The sequence below is a fragment of the Chionomys nivalis genome, chromosome 2 (genome assembly GCF_950005125.1).
Source record: "Chionomys nivalis chromosome 2, mChiNiv1.1, whole genome shotgun sequence".
NCBI classification, from domain to species: domain Eukaryota; kingdom Metazoa; phylum Chordata; class Mammalia; order Rodentia; family Cricetidae; genus Chionomys; species Chionomys nivalis.
In genome coordinates, this window is record NC_080087.1 from 85,433,802 (window position 1) to 85,448,273 (window position 14,472).

At 49.2% G+C, this 14,472-nt stretch overlaps 1 protein-coding gene across 1 annotated transcript in view; it reads right to left on the reverse strand.

Moving 5' to 3' along the window:
• Gpi (glucose-6-phosphate isomerase) overlaps nucleotides 1-11,611 on the reverse strand; it is a 29,090-nt gene extending 17,479 nt beyond the window's left edge. The window contains exons 1-6 of the mRNA XM_057753680.1: nucleotides 11,381-11,611; nucleotides 10,478-10,568; nucleotides 10,181-10,249; nucleotides 8,670-8,789; nucleotides 1,810-1,893; nucleotides 1,581-1,727 (exon numbers count right to left, since the gene is read on the reverse strand). Of these exons, the coding sequence (XP_057609663.1) occupies nucleotides 1,581-1,727; nucleotides 1,810-1,893; nucleotides 8,670-8,789; nucleotides 10,181-10,249; nucleotides 10,478-10,568; nucleotides 11,381-11,502 (633 nt within the window). The 5' untranslated portion in view covers nucleotides 11,503-11,611. The remainder of the gene's footprint in view (nucleotides 1-1,580; nucleotides 1,728-1,809; nucleotides 1,894-8,669; nucleotides 8,790-10,180; nucleotides 10,250-10,477; nucleotides 10,569-11,380) is intronic.
• Nucleotides 11,612-14,472: the final 2,861 nt, after the last annotated feature.

Below are 14,472 nucleotides of genomic sequence, written 5' to 3' on the forward strand. Positions count from 1 at the left end.
TACAGGCATCCGCAAACACACTGTCACAGCGCTGACTACAGGCATCTGCAAACACACAGTCACAGCGCTGACTACAGGCATCCGCAAACACACTGTCACAGCGCTGACTACAGGCATCTGCAAACACACAGTCGCAGTGCTCACTACAGGCATCCAGGCATCTGCAAACACACCGTCACAGCTACGTGCAGCAGCAGCCTTAATTTTCACAGTTCACATGCAGGGAAGGAAGGACCCCATCCAAACCCTACCCAGAACCCAAATCCTGAAGGTCAGGCATCTCCCAGGGGAGGGGCTGAGCATATTGAGCTCTCTCCAGTTCAGTCTACCCTGGATCTCACAGTTCAGATGGAATTCTACTTTTCGGTTTTATCTAGTGTCCATACGTGTTTGTGTGTAGGCACGACAGTGCCTGGGCACATGTGGTGGAAATGAGAGGACAACTTTTTTTTTAATTAATTAATTTATTAATTTATTTATTTATTATGTATACAATATTCTGTGTGTATGCCTACAGGCCAGAAGAGGGCACCAGACCCCATTACAGATGGTTGTGAGCCACCATGTGGTTGCTGGGAATTGAACTCAGGACCTTTGAAAGAGCAGGCAATGCTCTTAACCTCTGAGCCATCTCTCCAGCCCCGAGAGGACAACTTTTGTATTTCTCTCCACCATACAGGACCCAGGATCAAACTCAGGTCATCAGGCTTAGCAGCAAGCCCCTTTACCTGCTGAACCATCTTGCTGACTCTCCGATAAACTCTTTATTATTTTGTGTGTATTAGAGTATATGAGGCATAAAGAATAATAAACAAACTGTTACGTTCTCGGGCCTGGGCTCTGAAATCAGAAAGGCACAACATGAAGGTGTGGTGGCCCACACCTGCATTCCCAGTGCTTAGGAGGCTGTGAGAGAGAATGACATTCAGCTAGAAAAGACCTTATCTCAAGACCCTGAAAGGGGAGGGTGAGGAGGGAAAGTGTGTTGATGGGGGCGGACGGAAAGAAGGTAAAAGATGGATCTGCTAAGAAAGTATTATCAGGAGGCCTAGGCAGACAGATCTCCGAGTTCGAGGTCAGCCTGGTCTACAGAGCAAGTTCCAGGGCAGCCAGAGATACACCAAGAAACCCTGTGTCAACCACCCCCCCAACAAAAAAAAAAAAGAATAAAAGAATAAAGAAAGGCGTATCAGAGACATGTTGTATTAGGACAAGGACCTGTCTACACACTATTTGAGCAGCTGAGGCAGAAGGATCTAAAGTTCAAGGTGTCCCTGGGCTACAGAGTGAAGACTAGCTGGGTACGTGGTTCAATAGTAGAGGAGCTGCCTAGCATGTGTAAGACCCCGAGTTCAGTCAGCAGTGAGCACGCACACACACACAGACACACACAGAGACAGGGCAGAGAGCACATGAAGTAAGTGGCTATGGCCCATGACAAGGGTCCAAACTGAACAGGGTCCGGCTTTTATTAGGGAAACTGCTTTTGGTGCCAGACAAAGCACCATTCACACAGAACCGGTCCTGACACTCCACTGCCCAGGGCAATCCGCCTGTCCTCCCCACCCCCAGCGCCATACCTTGGAGGCAATTATAAACAGGGAAGACTCGGGCGTCAGGCAGGCCAATGTTTTGGCAATGTGGGTTCCATCGATGTTAGAGACAAACCAGATGCGGGGACCTCCTGAGGAGTAGGGCTTGAGAGCTTCAGTCACCATGAGAGGTCCCTGCAGGAAGCGAGGACAAGGCTCTAAGGAGTGACTCCTCCCTCCCTTCACCCTTTCCCAAGGTGAGCTGGGCGCTATTTACCAGGTCAGAGCCTCCGATGCCGATGTTGATGATATCTGTGATGGGTTTGCCGGTGTACCCCTTCCATTCACCGCTCCGGACCCGCTGGCATAGAACCAGAAGATACGATTAGCCCAATGCACACGGAGAGGCCACAGCTCAGAAACACCACCACTTCTGGTCATTCTGCCTCGATGATAGATATCTTGTAGGCCCTCTCAGGAGCCTCTGGAAGCCACAGCAACAGATCCCTGTCATGCTCCAGGACACACGTTATCCTGGCACACTGTTACAGGCTATTTCCACAGACTTGGGACAAACAGGGCTGTTTTGTCTGCACGGGGCTAGAGAGACAGCTCCATGGGCTGCTCTTACAGAGGACTCAGGTTCAGTTTCCAGTACCCAAATGGTGTCTCACAGCCACCTGTAACTCCAGTTCCAGGGATCTGATACCCTCTTCTGACCTCCATGGGCACCAAGCACGCACATGGTGCATATACACACACACAGGCACTCAAACACACACACATACACAAGTAAAAGCAAAAGGCCTACAAAGAGCCGGAATGTTCTGAAGTCTCTCACTCTGCCACACTAGCTGCCCCGCTTCAGCAGAGCTTCCCCTGTCATTGCTGCAAGCACCTGCTTTGATGATGTTGCTTTGCTTGCTCAACCAATCAGGTGACTCCAGCTGTTCTTCGGGATGTTGTAAACACCCCATTTGTCAATTTGTTATCTGCTCACTGCTTTTAAACTTTTGCTTGCTACACACTTAGGCCTTGCACATACTAGGCAAGAACTCTACTACTGAGTTAAATCCCTAGCCCGTATGGTTCTGACACAGAATCTTACGATATCCATACACAGCCCAGGCTGATCTTGTACTGGCAACCCCTCTGCTTCAGCCTCCTGACTGATTGCTAGGCCTGCGACCCACAAAGATACAGTAAAAATGATCCCGTGTGGATGGGAAGCTTAGGCCTAACAACCTAAAGCTTCAGCGCTGCTCTGACCCCCTCCTCACATCGAGTTATTCTTTCAACTTACGTGCATGAGGTTTAGCCTGCATGTACATACATCTGCATGTCACACGCATACTTTGTCTGTGGAGGCCAGAAGAGGGCATCTGATCAATCCCCCAGAGCTAGAGTTACAGAGGGTTGTGAGCTGCCATCTGGCCGCTGGTAATCAAACTGAGCTCCTCTGCAAGAGCAGGCAGTGCTTTAAACCATGGAAGCATCTCTTCAGCTCTCCAATTTCTCTCTTTAAAGAGTCCACCTACCAGGCTGGAAAGATCTCTCATCAGTTAAGAGCACTGACTGCTCTTCCAGAGGTCCTGAGTTCAATTCCCAGCAACCACATGGTGGCTCACAGCCATCTGTAGTGAGAACTGGTGCCCTCTTCTGGCCAACTTCAGGCATACATGCAGGCAGAATATTGTATATATAATAAAGAAATCTTTAAAGAGCCCACGTACCACATCTGGACACCCAGCCCTGTGACTAAGGGAAAGGAACTGAGGATTCCTTCCAACAAGCAGTACCAACCAAATTCACAGAGAGAATCTTCCAGAACTGACACCTTCAAAAAACAGCAGCATGTATTTAAAAAAAAAAAAAAAGGGGGGGCTGGAGAGATGGCTCAGAGGTTAAGAGCATTGCCTCCTCTTCCAAAGGTCCTGAGTTCAATTCCCAGCAACCACATGGTGGCTCATAACCATCTGGTCTGGTGCCCTCTTCTGGCTAGCAGGCATACACACAGACAGAATGTTGTATACATAATAAATATTTAAAAAAAAAAAAAAAAAACAGCAGCATGGGCCAACAGTGCATGATTACCACTTCAACAGAGCCCCCAAAACAAAACAATGCAGGTAAAACTGCCCCCTAACTTTTGATCCAGAGACACCAAGTAAAATAGCCACGCCAACCCTCTGTATGCCAAGTTCTGGTGATTACCAAACAATGACCTATCATTGAACTAATGCAAGTCATAGGATATGATTCTAGTCAAAACTTGAACAAAGGACTGGAGAGAGGGCTCAGCAGTTGAGCACTGACTGCTCTTCCAGAGGACCCGGTTCAGCTCCCAGTACCCACATGGCAGCCTCACACAAGTGTAATCCTAGTTCCAGGGAATCTAACAGTCTCTTCTAGCCTCTGAACACTGTATGCATATATACACACTACGCTGAAGTACACACAGGCAAAATACATAAAATAACAAACTGGATATGGTAGCTCATGCCGATAATTCCAGCACTTGGGAGGCTGGACTATCCTGACACCGTCCATAAAGAAACAAACCTAACATTTTGATAGAAAACTTTTAAGAGTAAGTGAAACGCCGGGCGGTGGTGGCGCACGCCTTTAATCCCAGCACTTGGGAGGCAGAGGCAGGCGGATCTTTGTGAGTTCGAGACCAGCCTGGTCTGCAAGAGCTAGTTCCAGGACAGGCTCCAAAACTACAGAGAAACCCTGTCTCGAAAAACCAAAAAAAAAAAAAAAAAAGAGTAAGTGAAACCCTAAAAAAAGATTATACTATCTAGAAGCAGCTGCTGGTATAGGTTTAAAGAAAGGGCAGGAAAAATATCACTGAAAGCTGTAGGGAAAATAATTTTTGTAGGTCAGACTTAGTGGTACACCCCTGTAATCTCAGCCCTAGGGAGGCAGAGGCAGGTGGACCTCAGTAAGTTTGAGGCCAGCATGGTCTACAGAGAGTTCCAGGACAGTCAGTGCTACACAAAGAAACCCTGTCTTGAAAAAAACAAAATTAGAGACTAGGGAGATGGTTCAGCAGTTAAGGGCACTGGCTGCTCTTCCAGAGGTCCTGAGTTCAATTCCCAGCAACCACATGGTGGCTCACAAACATATATAATGAGACTGGTACCCTCTTCTGGCCTGCAGGCATACACATACAGACAGAACACTGTATACATAATAAATAAATAAAATCTTTAAAGAAAAAAAAAAGAGAAAGAAAAAAATTCCCAGGGTTCTTAGATTTAAAAAAAAAATCATCATAGAAACACAAAGTGGTGCTATGTAGAAGATCAAATACACGAAACTCCCAAAAGCACAGCAAAAAGATGAAGATAAAAATACTATAAAACAGCTCGGTGGTGGCGGCGGCACACGCCTTTAATCCCAGCACTCGGGAGGCAGAGGCAGGGCCAGGTAGATCTCTGTGAGTTTGAGGCCAGCCTGGACAGGACAGGTTCCAAAGCTACAAAAAAACCCTGTCTTGAAAAACTAAAAAAAAAAAATATTATAAAGCTCTTTGCTGGTGCTGGAGGGATGGCTCTGCAGTACAGAGTGTGCCCTGCTCAGCCTGCAGGGTGGCACATGCCTATGATCCCAGCGCTTGGGAGGCAAAGGCCAGTCCAGTCTACAGAGCAGTTCTAGGACAGTCGAGGTTACACAGAGAGACCCTATCTCAAAAACACAAAACAAAACCCATGCACTGCCCTTGCAGAGATCCCAAGTTCAGTTCCCACCACCCACACTGGTGGGTCACAACGACCTGTAGTTCCAGAGTATGACACCCTCTTCAAGGACTCCATGGGCACCCGCACCTGAACTCCCATGCACATACCCAGAGACACACAAATATACATACAATAAAAATAAAATAAATCTATTCTTAAAACCCCTTTGTTTCCAGGCTAGATGGTGCATAACCTTTAATCCTAGTACCCGGGAGGAAGAGGCAGGCAGATCTCTGAGTCTAACCTACAAAATGAGTTCCCGGAGAGCCAGGTCTATGTTTCTCTACAGAAAAACCCTATTTCAAAAATTAAACAAACAAAAAGCCCTTTGTTGGCCTGGGGATACAGCTCAGTTGACAAGAGGGTTGGCCTAGCATGCACTAGATCCTGGGTTTAATCCCCAGCACTGTATAAACGGGGCAAGGTGCCTCACACCTGTTATTCCAGTACTCCAAAGAAAGGAAGATCAGAAGTTCAATGTCATCCTCAGCTACATATGAAGGACGGGCTACATCAGACCCTTTCCATGAACAAAGATCCTTTGTTAAAACTTCAGAGAGAGCTAAGGCAGGTTACACAAACACCTGGTCAAAGACAAGATCCCCAAGTGGCATCGTGGTCCCATCTCGGTGGGCCCAGAAGCAAAGGTATAAATGAGTTCAGGAGCAAAGGTATAAATGAATTCATCTTCAGCCAGCAGCCAGTGAGACAGCTCTATGGCGGGAGCGCTTGCCCCCAAGCCTGACCCCTTGAGTTCATTCCCCGGGACCACAGGGCACGTGAGAGAACTGAGTCCCATGAGTTGAACTCTGACCTCCACATGTATGCTCACACACAAATGAACACATGTAAGTATAAGAACTTATTTTTGTTTTTTTGTTTTGTTTTTCAAGACAGGGTTTCTCTATGTAATAGTCCTAGCTATCCTGGAACTCACTCTGTAGACCAGGCTGGTCTAGAACTCACAGAGACCCACCAGCGTCTGCCTCCAAGTGCTGGGATTAAAGACGTGAGCCACCACTGCCTGGCAAGAATAATTTTTAATAGCATTATAATATATATCTCCAGCCCCTGCTTCTCACTTCAATCAAGGTTTACTAAAACAATGGACTCCCCTCCACACAAACAAATTATGAGAAAGACACCCTTTTAATATAATCTTCTTCATGTACGTGGGGCTTTAGAACACATGACATTTCTTTTTGTTGTTGTATTGTTTTCTGCTCGGAAATAGCATCACCACTGAAACCCAGGCTGGCCTCAGAATCATCATCTTCCTGCATCAGCCCCCAGAGCTCTGGATGGCAGGCGTGGGCCACCACACACCATTCCGTAACTTCCTACTATGTAATAAACAGCACCGCAGGACAGGGCAGCGACAGCTACTGACAATCCAGATGAACAATGGTAGTTTTTAATCGTTTTTGACGTGTTCCTCTTTGGTTTTGAGACAGGGTTTCTCTGTAGCTTTGGAGCCTGTCCTAGAACTCACTCCGTAGACCAGGTTGGCCTCGAACTCACGGAGAACCGCCTGTCTCTGCTTCCCAAGTGCTGGGGTTAAAGTTGTGCACCATCACCACCCAACTTATTGTAAATTTTCAACTGACAGATGACACACATTTATGAGCACACAGTGATATTCTGATAACTGGGTCAGCCTAACTGCTATATTCAGTGCTTCTGACAGTTAGCATTTCTCCCTTCAAGCGCTTGTCTGTCACATACCAGACTCAGAATTCAACTTCCAAAATCAAGACAGACAGGCTGACAGACATTGATTGGTCTCCGAGCTTTTCTTTTGGGTTGATCGGTCTGTGGGGCTCACTACCCAGCCTAGGCTGGTGCTGACCTTGTGACTCTCCTGCCTCACCACTGCTGGGATCATGGGCATGAACCACTGTGCCTGCCTATACTGTTTACTTTTGAGAGGAGCAGCCACGGGAAGTAGAATTCCTCACTGGGACTGCCCTTGGTTAGCAGTGTTTGCTTGTTCATTGGGCTTTTTTGGAGAAAGGGTCTCCTCAAGTAGCCCAGGCTGGCCAGGGACTGACAATCCTCCTACTTCAGCCTCCTAGGTGCTAGGATTACAGGCATGATCCACCAGACGAAGCAGCACATGTTGAACTAAAAATACCTGGTCATCCTGAGTCAGCCAGTCCAACAGGAAGCTGTAAGGGAGTGTCGTTCTGCAAGAGCGCTGGAGATAACCCCACAGGGACCACCCAGTGCCCCTGAGTATACACAGGATCTTCAGAGCACCTGGGTCCACTCTGCCACACACAGCAGACGGCTAGGAATGCCCTCTAGGGGACATTCTGAAATCCAGACTCCCACCAGGGATTCCTAGCCTTCCTCCTCCCAGGAAGCCCTGCACCCAGGTGACTGCCAGGGCTTCACGATGAATGCCCGTGTCATTTTCTAGTCTGAATACGGCTCTTGGCCACGGCAAGCAGACTTTGGCCAGCCACACGTGGGAGCTGTTGCTTTCTGGCACAAACCCAGAACAATCACAGCTGATCAGATAGATGATCACGCTCATAGCATGCCCAACCCATACACACAGGCACACACCCATAGGATCACCCTTGTACCCCAGACTTGGTAACGTCTTCCATCCTGTGTAAGGCTACCCCAGGGATATACAGAGGCCACAATGGAGTATGAGGTAAATTTAGCTGGTCTCTAAGGCAACCCATACTGCCTCCCCGACACCCATAAACATCGATAGGAGGTTAGTTACGTATGGTGTGATATAGCCCCTAGAACTCGCTCTATAGACGAGGCTGGCCTTGAACTCAGAGATCCATCTGCCTTTGCCTCCCAAGGGCTGGGATTAAAGGCATGCATCACCACTGCCCTTGTAACATGTCTTTAATCCCAGAACTAGGAAGGCAGAGGTGAGCGGATCTCTGAATCCTAGGTCAGAATGGTCTACACAGGCCAGCCAGGACTACACAGTTAGACTCTGCTCTAGAAAGAAAGGAGAAAGAGAGAGAGAGAGAGAGAGAGAGAGAGAGAGAGAGAGAGAGAGAGAGAGAGAGAGAGAGAGAGACACGAACAAAGGGGTCCGTATAGTGCAGTTACATGCAGGATACTGACTCAGGGGTACTTTTACCTATTTTCTAGTGTAAATAAGCTTGGGGAAGGGGGGGGGGACACGGGATGTAGCTCAGTTGGTAGAGTGCTTTCTTATTACGTAAAGCCTCAAGTTTGACCCTTCCCACCCCTGCAATCCCAGACCTCCACCAGATGGAGAGGGTGTGCTCACTCTGAAAAGAGCCTAAGGGAAATTTAGGCCTCAGAAGAGAATCACACAGGTCACTGCTACCTGAGGCTGCAGCAGGAGGGCCAGATTCCCGTGGCTGAAGGCTCATCTAGGCTAGCATCCGCTTACCTGGCAGAAAGACTTCATCTTCTCCAGCACCTTGTTGACCTCCGGCATCACGTCTCTGCCATCCACCAAAATGGGTGTGTTAGAGCGGTTCCGGAGGGCCACATGCAGCACTGCCCGATCCTAGAGATGACAGTTGGAGAATGAGAAGCTACCACATAGCCTAGAGAGAGGTCCCAGCTGGCAAAGGACAGTGTGGCTCAGCCCTCATTACCACCCACCACAGTCTTATAGAGAGATCCTGTGCCCACCTTGCTTCTGTGAACAGTCAGAAGCAGATCCAGTGGGACCTGAATGTGCCTAAAAGGCTCTCATGCCTGAAGGACCCCCTGCTTCATGCATGACTGAAGAGAACAGAGTGACCAAAGGCTTAGTGGTGACAACACAGGTCAGAGATGAGCGGTAAGTCCCTTCAGCGGACCAGCAACCAGTAGGACTAACATAGCCTCACCCTCCTGATGAGAGGACTCAGGATGTGAAGCAGACAGGCAAGCAAACAGCCTCACGGCCACAACTGCCACAAACAAAAACTTCACTTGTCACTGAAGTTGGTAACAAGTGCCAAGCAGCTCGGCTGGTCACAAGAGGAAAATGGCCCACCCAGCTAGACACCGGCAGTCTTGGAAGGAAGCAGGTGTGAGGGTTCCAGACAGCTGGGAAAACAATTGCAACCCAGGGAGAGCTCCCTGGAGTGGAGAGGCCGATGCCAGCCCACCTACCCTATCTAGCCCTATGACTTCCCATGTTCCCTAAGCAAATGCACCCCTGAAGAAAACCCTCCTTGACTGTGGCCTCCCTCACACAAGCCCAGCAGTGCAAGATTAACTGCTTCTAACTGCATCTCTGAGCTCTAAGCCTCAGTCCTGATGTTTAAGACCCGGGCTGGAGAGATGGCTCAGCAGTTAAGAACACGTGTTCCTCTTCCAAAGGGCCAGAGTTTGATTCTCAGTACACAAAATGGCGGCTCACAACCGCCTCTAACTCCAGTTCCAGGGGAATCTGACACCTCTGTACGTATGTGCACATACCTACACACTCAAAAAAGACACAGAGAACAAGTGTGGAGTGTTTATTATGCCTGCGGGCTTCCACATCACGTCAAGGGCAGGATTCCAAGACTTATCTTACCCCCACTTCTCAATCACTCCTACTGCCAAAGAGACTAAGGGCTTTGGTGACATGATTCTTCTTGCCCCTAATGTAAATTGCAGCACGGATCCATCCGAGTATCAAAGTTGAAATTCTCCAAGAAAATGTCTCCCTTCAGGCTTGAGCTGTGCCCCTCCCTGGACAGACACCAGGCACTATTCCAATTTGCTCGCCAAGTCCAGGCTGCCAGTCCCAGTGAAGACACACCCCCACAGAAGAAAAGTCTTTTAGCACCTTCATGAGGCAAAAGCATTGCTTAAGCGGAAGGGTGAAGACACAGGGCGATGAGGACAGTCTGACGAGCAAAGGGGAAGGAAGAGGCCGGGGGTGGGTACCCAGAACCTGAGTCCACTAGAACCACTCACCTCGGTGGAGTTGATCTTCGCACCACTGAACATGTTGTCCCGTGCAGCTTCCACGCCCCTGGACTTAGCCTAGAAGGAGAAAACACTGAGGCCTGGTGTCCCATCCCCATCAGCCGTCACAAGTCCAAACCCCCAGTGAGGCTCTTTTCCATTCCTATTTGCCTTCCAAGAGTCTGCTCAAATGGCAGGCCCTGGAGATCCCTGGGATATCACTCCAAACCTGGACCTGGAACCCCAAACACCCCCCACACCCCCACACCCAAACCAGAGGTGCCAGTTCCCCAATTAGAACATTACCAGGTCCACCAGCATCTGCATCACCTCCTTGTTCACAAGGTTCTTGGAGTAATCCACCAGAATATGCCCATGGTTGGTGTTGAGGTTCAAGCTGCAGGATGATGCAGAAGCTATTGGCCACACCCAAGCCCACCCTCTCTGGGCCACACCCCAGTGGCAGTGCCTGTTGCCTGGCCACACGGGCTGACCTGCAGCAGTATCGTGGAAGAAGCCACGACACAAAACAAAGATGCAGACGGATCCTGAGCCAGGAGCATGGTTTAGACGAAGGGTGCAGCAGCGGCCCTGCAGAACGACCCCACCTCAGAGCTTCCCCTCCACGCTCCACGTCTCAAACTTACTACGGAACACCAATGCAGAAGTATCGGGGACTTCGGAGTAAGGAGCCACAGGTGGTTATCTCATGTCCCTAGCCTTCCAGCATCAGTGACAAGGAATACCCGGATGTTTCACATGCAAGATTCCCTCCACCCTCCCTTCCATTTAGCAGTCGTTCACGGGTCTCTCTGGCCTCTTCATCGTGCTTCCACGGCTCTATTTTTACACTGTGGCTCCCAGCAAATCTCAGCCTACCCACCCTTCCCGACCCAAGCCCAGGAGAAACAGGTGGGAGGGGACAGCTCTCTTCAGTCCCTCTTGGCAGCAAGGGCTCCTCTTCCTCCTCCTCCTCCTCAAGGGTGGTTAGAAATCCCTTCTCGGATGGCTGGAAGGCGGGGGCGAAGGGACAGGAGGGTCCCGGTGGGAGGGGGGAGCTCCTCCTCATGACTAAGCAGCCCCGGCCCTCCGGTGAGCACGCGGGTACCAAGAACCCACTCCAAGGAGGAGTCAAGGACAAAATGCGGCCCCGGGCTTAGCCCTGCGGGGCGCCTGGGGGTCCCAGGGGCCCCGACCCTGAGAGCGCACCTGAAGTGTTTGAAGCGCTCCGGATCCTCTTCAAAAAGTCTCCTCAGGTTGAGCTCGGCGTGGTTCACACTGTGCCATTCCTGCAGCTTCTGGAACTGCGGGTTCCGGGTGAGCGCGGCCATGGCGGTACCGGAGAGGGACACGGAGCTGGACGTGCGCGGAAGAGGAAGGAAGAAGCAGCGGCAGCGCGCAGCAAGCCCGGTGTCCGTGCGCGCAGCGGCCTTTATGGCGCAGGCGTCTGGCCCCGCCCCTCCCGGTCACGCCTCTGGTCGCCCCGGCCCCGCCCCGCCCGTGTCCTCCGCGTCCGCTACACGACCTTGCCTGCGGCTGCAGATCTGGGGGCCTCTGCTGGCCACTCTGTAATACAAGTAATACAAGTGTGGCCGTTTGCGATGTCCCTTGGTTGACTTCTGCCCGGAAGTGATTTGAAGGGCAGAGGCGGAGCTTCCCATGCCCGGTCCGCTTGCTTCTTTCATTCATTTATTAAATTCAGCAAAACTCTAGTGGAACAAAACTCTAGAGAACTCTAGTACTGCAACTATTATGGATACATAAACCAAGTAAGTAAACAGAATTTATGGAATTTCAGAGCTGGCAAGTGCTCCTGAAAAGGAGCAAACTGGTTTTGGGCAGGAGACATGAGTCAGTGGTTAAGAGCATATATTGCATTTATCTCTTTGCAGAGGACCGGAATTGAGGTCCCAGCACCCACATAGACTGGCTTAACTGCCGGTTAACTCCTGCATTCTCCTGCACATACCTACCCCCCGCACATGGTTAATAAAATTATATGCATACATTTAAAGGCATATTGGAAATAAGCAGTGCAATTTTAAATAAATGATTAAGAAAAAACTCACCCTTTATTATACTTGAGTAAGAATATGAATGTGAAGAAATGAGCCAGTTTGCTACCTGGGAGGAAACTGTTCTGTCAAAGGGAAGAGAAATTGCAGAATCTGAGAGAGGAGCACCCATAGATGTCCCGCTAACGGAAGGCGGATGTGGCCCGAGTGGAGCAGAGGAGAAAACCTAGAGGATGACATTTAGCGAGAAGGGAGTTCTCCCAGTGCCTTGCAAATCCTTGAAACAGTGTTGGTTTTTGTTTAGAGATGAGATGGCACTGAAAGACTCTAAACAGCAGGGATTTCGTCTGACACATTGTGTAAAGGGTCGGAGTGATACAGGAGGTCAGTGAGATACACCAGGTCCCCGAGGGAGCAGCTTCAAGGCAGGAGGAGGTGGACATGGAGGACCGAGTGAATGAAGAATCCACAAATTCCTAAGGAGAAAGGCCAAGATACCCAGTCTGGGATCCAGCTTCCTGGAAAAGATGGAATTCTCACCCACAATTCTGATGAGACACAAGGCAGACTTGTAATGGGGTGGGTGAGGTGCAAGTGGTTGGTGGGTATCGTTTTCCAGACACGCTAGATTTTCAAGGCAACGCTGCACATCAACAACTGGGCTTCCAGTATCATCCCAATACTTGGGAAGGAAAGGCAGAAAAATCAAGAGTTGAAAGCCTACATCAGCAACTGGCACGGCGTTGGAGATCAGCATGTCTAAAAAAAAAAAGGGCGGGGGAGATGACAACTGAGGAGATAGTTTAGTAAAGCACCTGCCCTGGAGATGAGGACATATTTACTCTCCAGAGCCAATGGCAAATGCTGCACATGGTGGCCTCTCGCGAGCAGTGGTGGCCAGTTCCCACAAAGGACAGGACTGCCAGAAAGAGGAACCTTCTGCTAATTACCTTCATATACGCAGGTTTGTTTGTGTGTTTGTTTGGTTGGTTGGTTGGTTGGTTTAGGGATGGCACCAAGGGCTAAGCTTATGCTAGGGCTAGACAAATGCTCTATCACTAAGCTACACGTCAGCCCAACAAACAAGTTCATTTTTTTAAAGTTACATTTCTTGTGTGTGTGTGTGTGTGTGTGTGTGTATGTAAAAGAGAGAGAGACATGCCACAGTGAGTGTAGGTCAAAGGGCAACTCTTCTTCTACCACATGGTTGCCTGCTAAGTAATCTTAACTGCTGGATAATGAAGACAAATCAAAGTGACATCAAAAGACACTAAACCAGGTGTGGTAGCACATGCTACTAATCCCAGAACTCAGGAGGGCAGAAGTAAGAAGATCTCGGTGAATCTGAGACCAGACTGGGCTTCATAGTGAGAGCTTTTCAAACAAAACAAAACAAAAAAACTAAGATGAAAAGATCAGTTCTTTAAAAATAAACCTTATTTTATTCTGTGCACAGGGTCTTATGCAGCCCAGGGCTGGCTTCAAACTCACTATATAATGCCAGCAATGTTGGCACACACCTTTAATCCCAGCACTTGGGAGGAAGAGGCAGGTGGATGTCTGTGAGTTCCAGGTCAGCCTGGTCTACAGAGCAAGTTCTAGGACTGTCTAGAAAAACCCTGTCTCAAAACAAAACAAAACAAAAGCTGCTCATGGTGGCCTTTTGCAATCTCAATGCTAGGGAGGCAGAAACAGGAGGATCCTAGGAACCAAGAGCCAGCCAGCCTCAGTGGTAAGCCCCACTTCTCACCAATAGACCCTGCCTCAAAAAAAGAAGCTGAAAATGAATAAAATATATTATTAAGCTGGGTAGTAGTGGCACATACCTTTAATTCCAGCACTCAGGAGGCAGAACCGGCAGATATCTGAGTTCCAGGCCAGCCTGGTCTACAGAGTGAGCTCCAGGACAGCAGGACTACATAGTTATGACCCTGTTTTGAAAAAAGAAGGGGTAGGATAGGGGCTGGCAAGATAGCTCATCAGCCAAAGGTACTTCCTGCCAAAGCTGATAAGCTAAGTTTGATCCCTGGAATTCACATAACAGAAAAGAACCCCCATAAATTGTCCTTTGACCACAGGCACACCATGGCATAACCCCTTTGAATAAATAAGTGTAATTAAAAATAAAAAATGAGCTGGGCTGTGATGGCGCACACCTTTAATCCCAGCACTCTGGAGGCGGAGGCAGGTGGATCTCTGTGAATTTGAGGTCAGCCTGGTCTACAGAGTGAGTGCCAATACAAGTCAGGGCTACACAGAGAAACCATGTCTCGAAAATCCAAAATA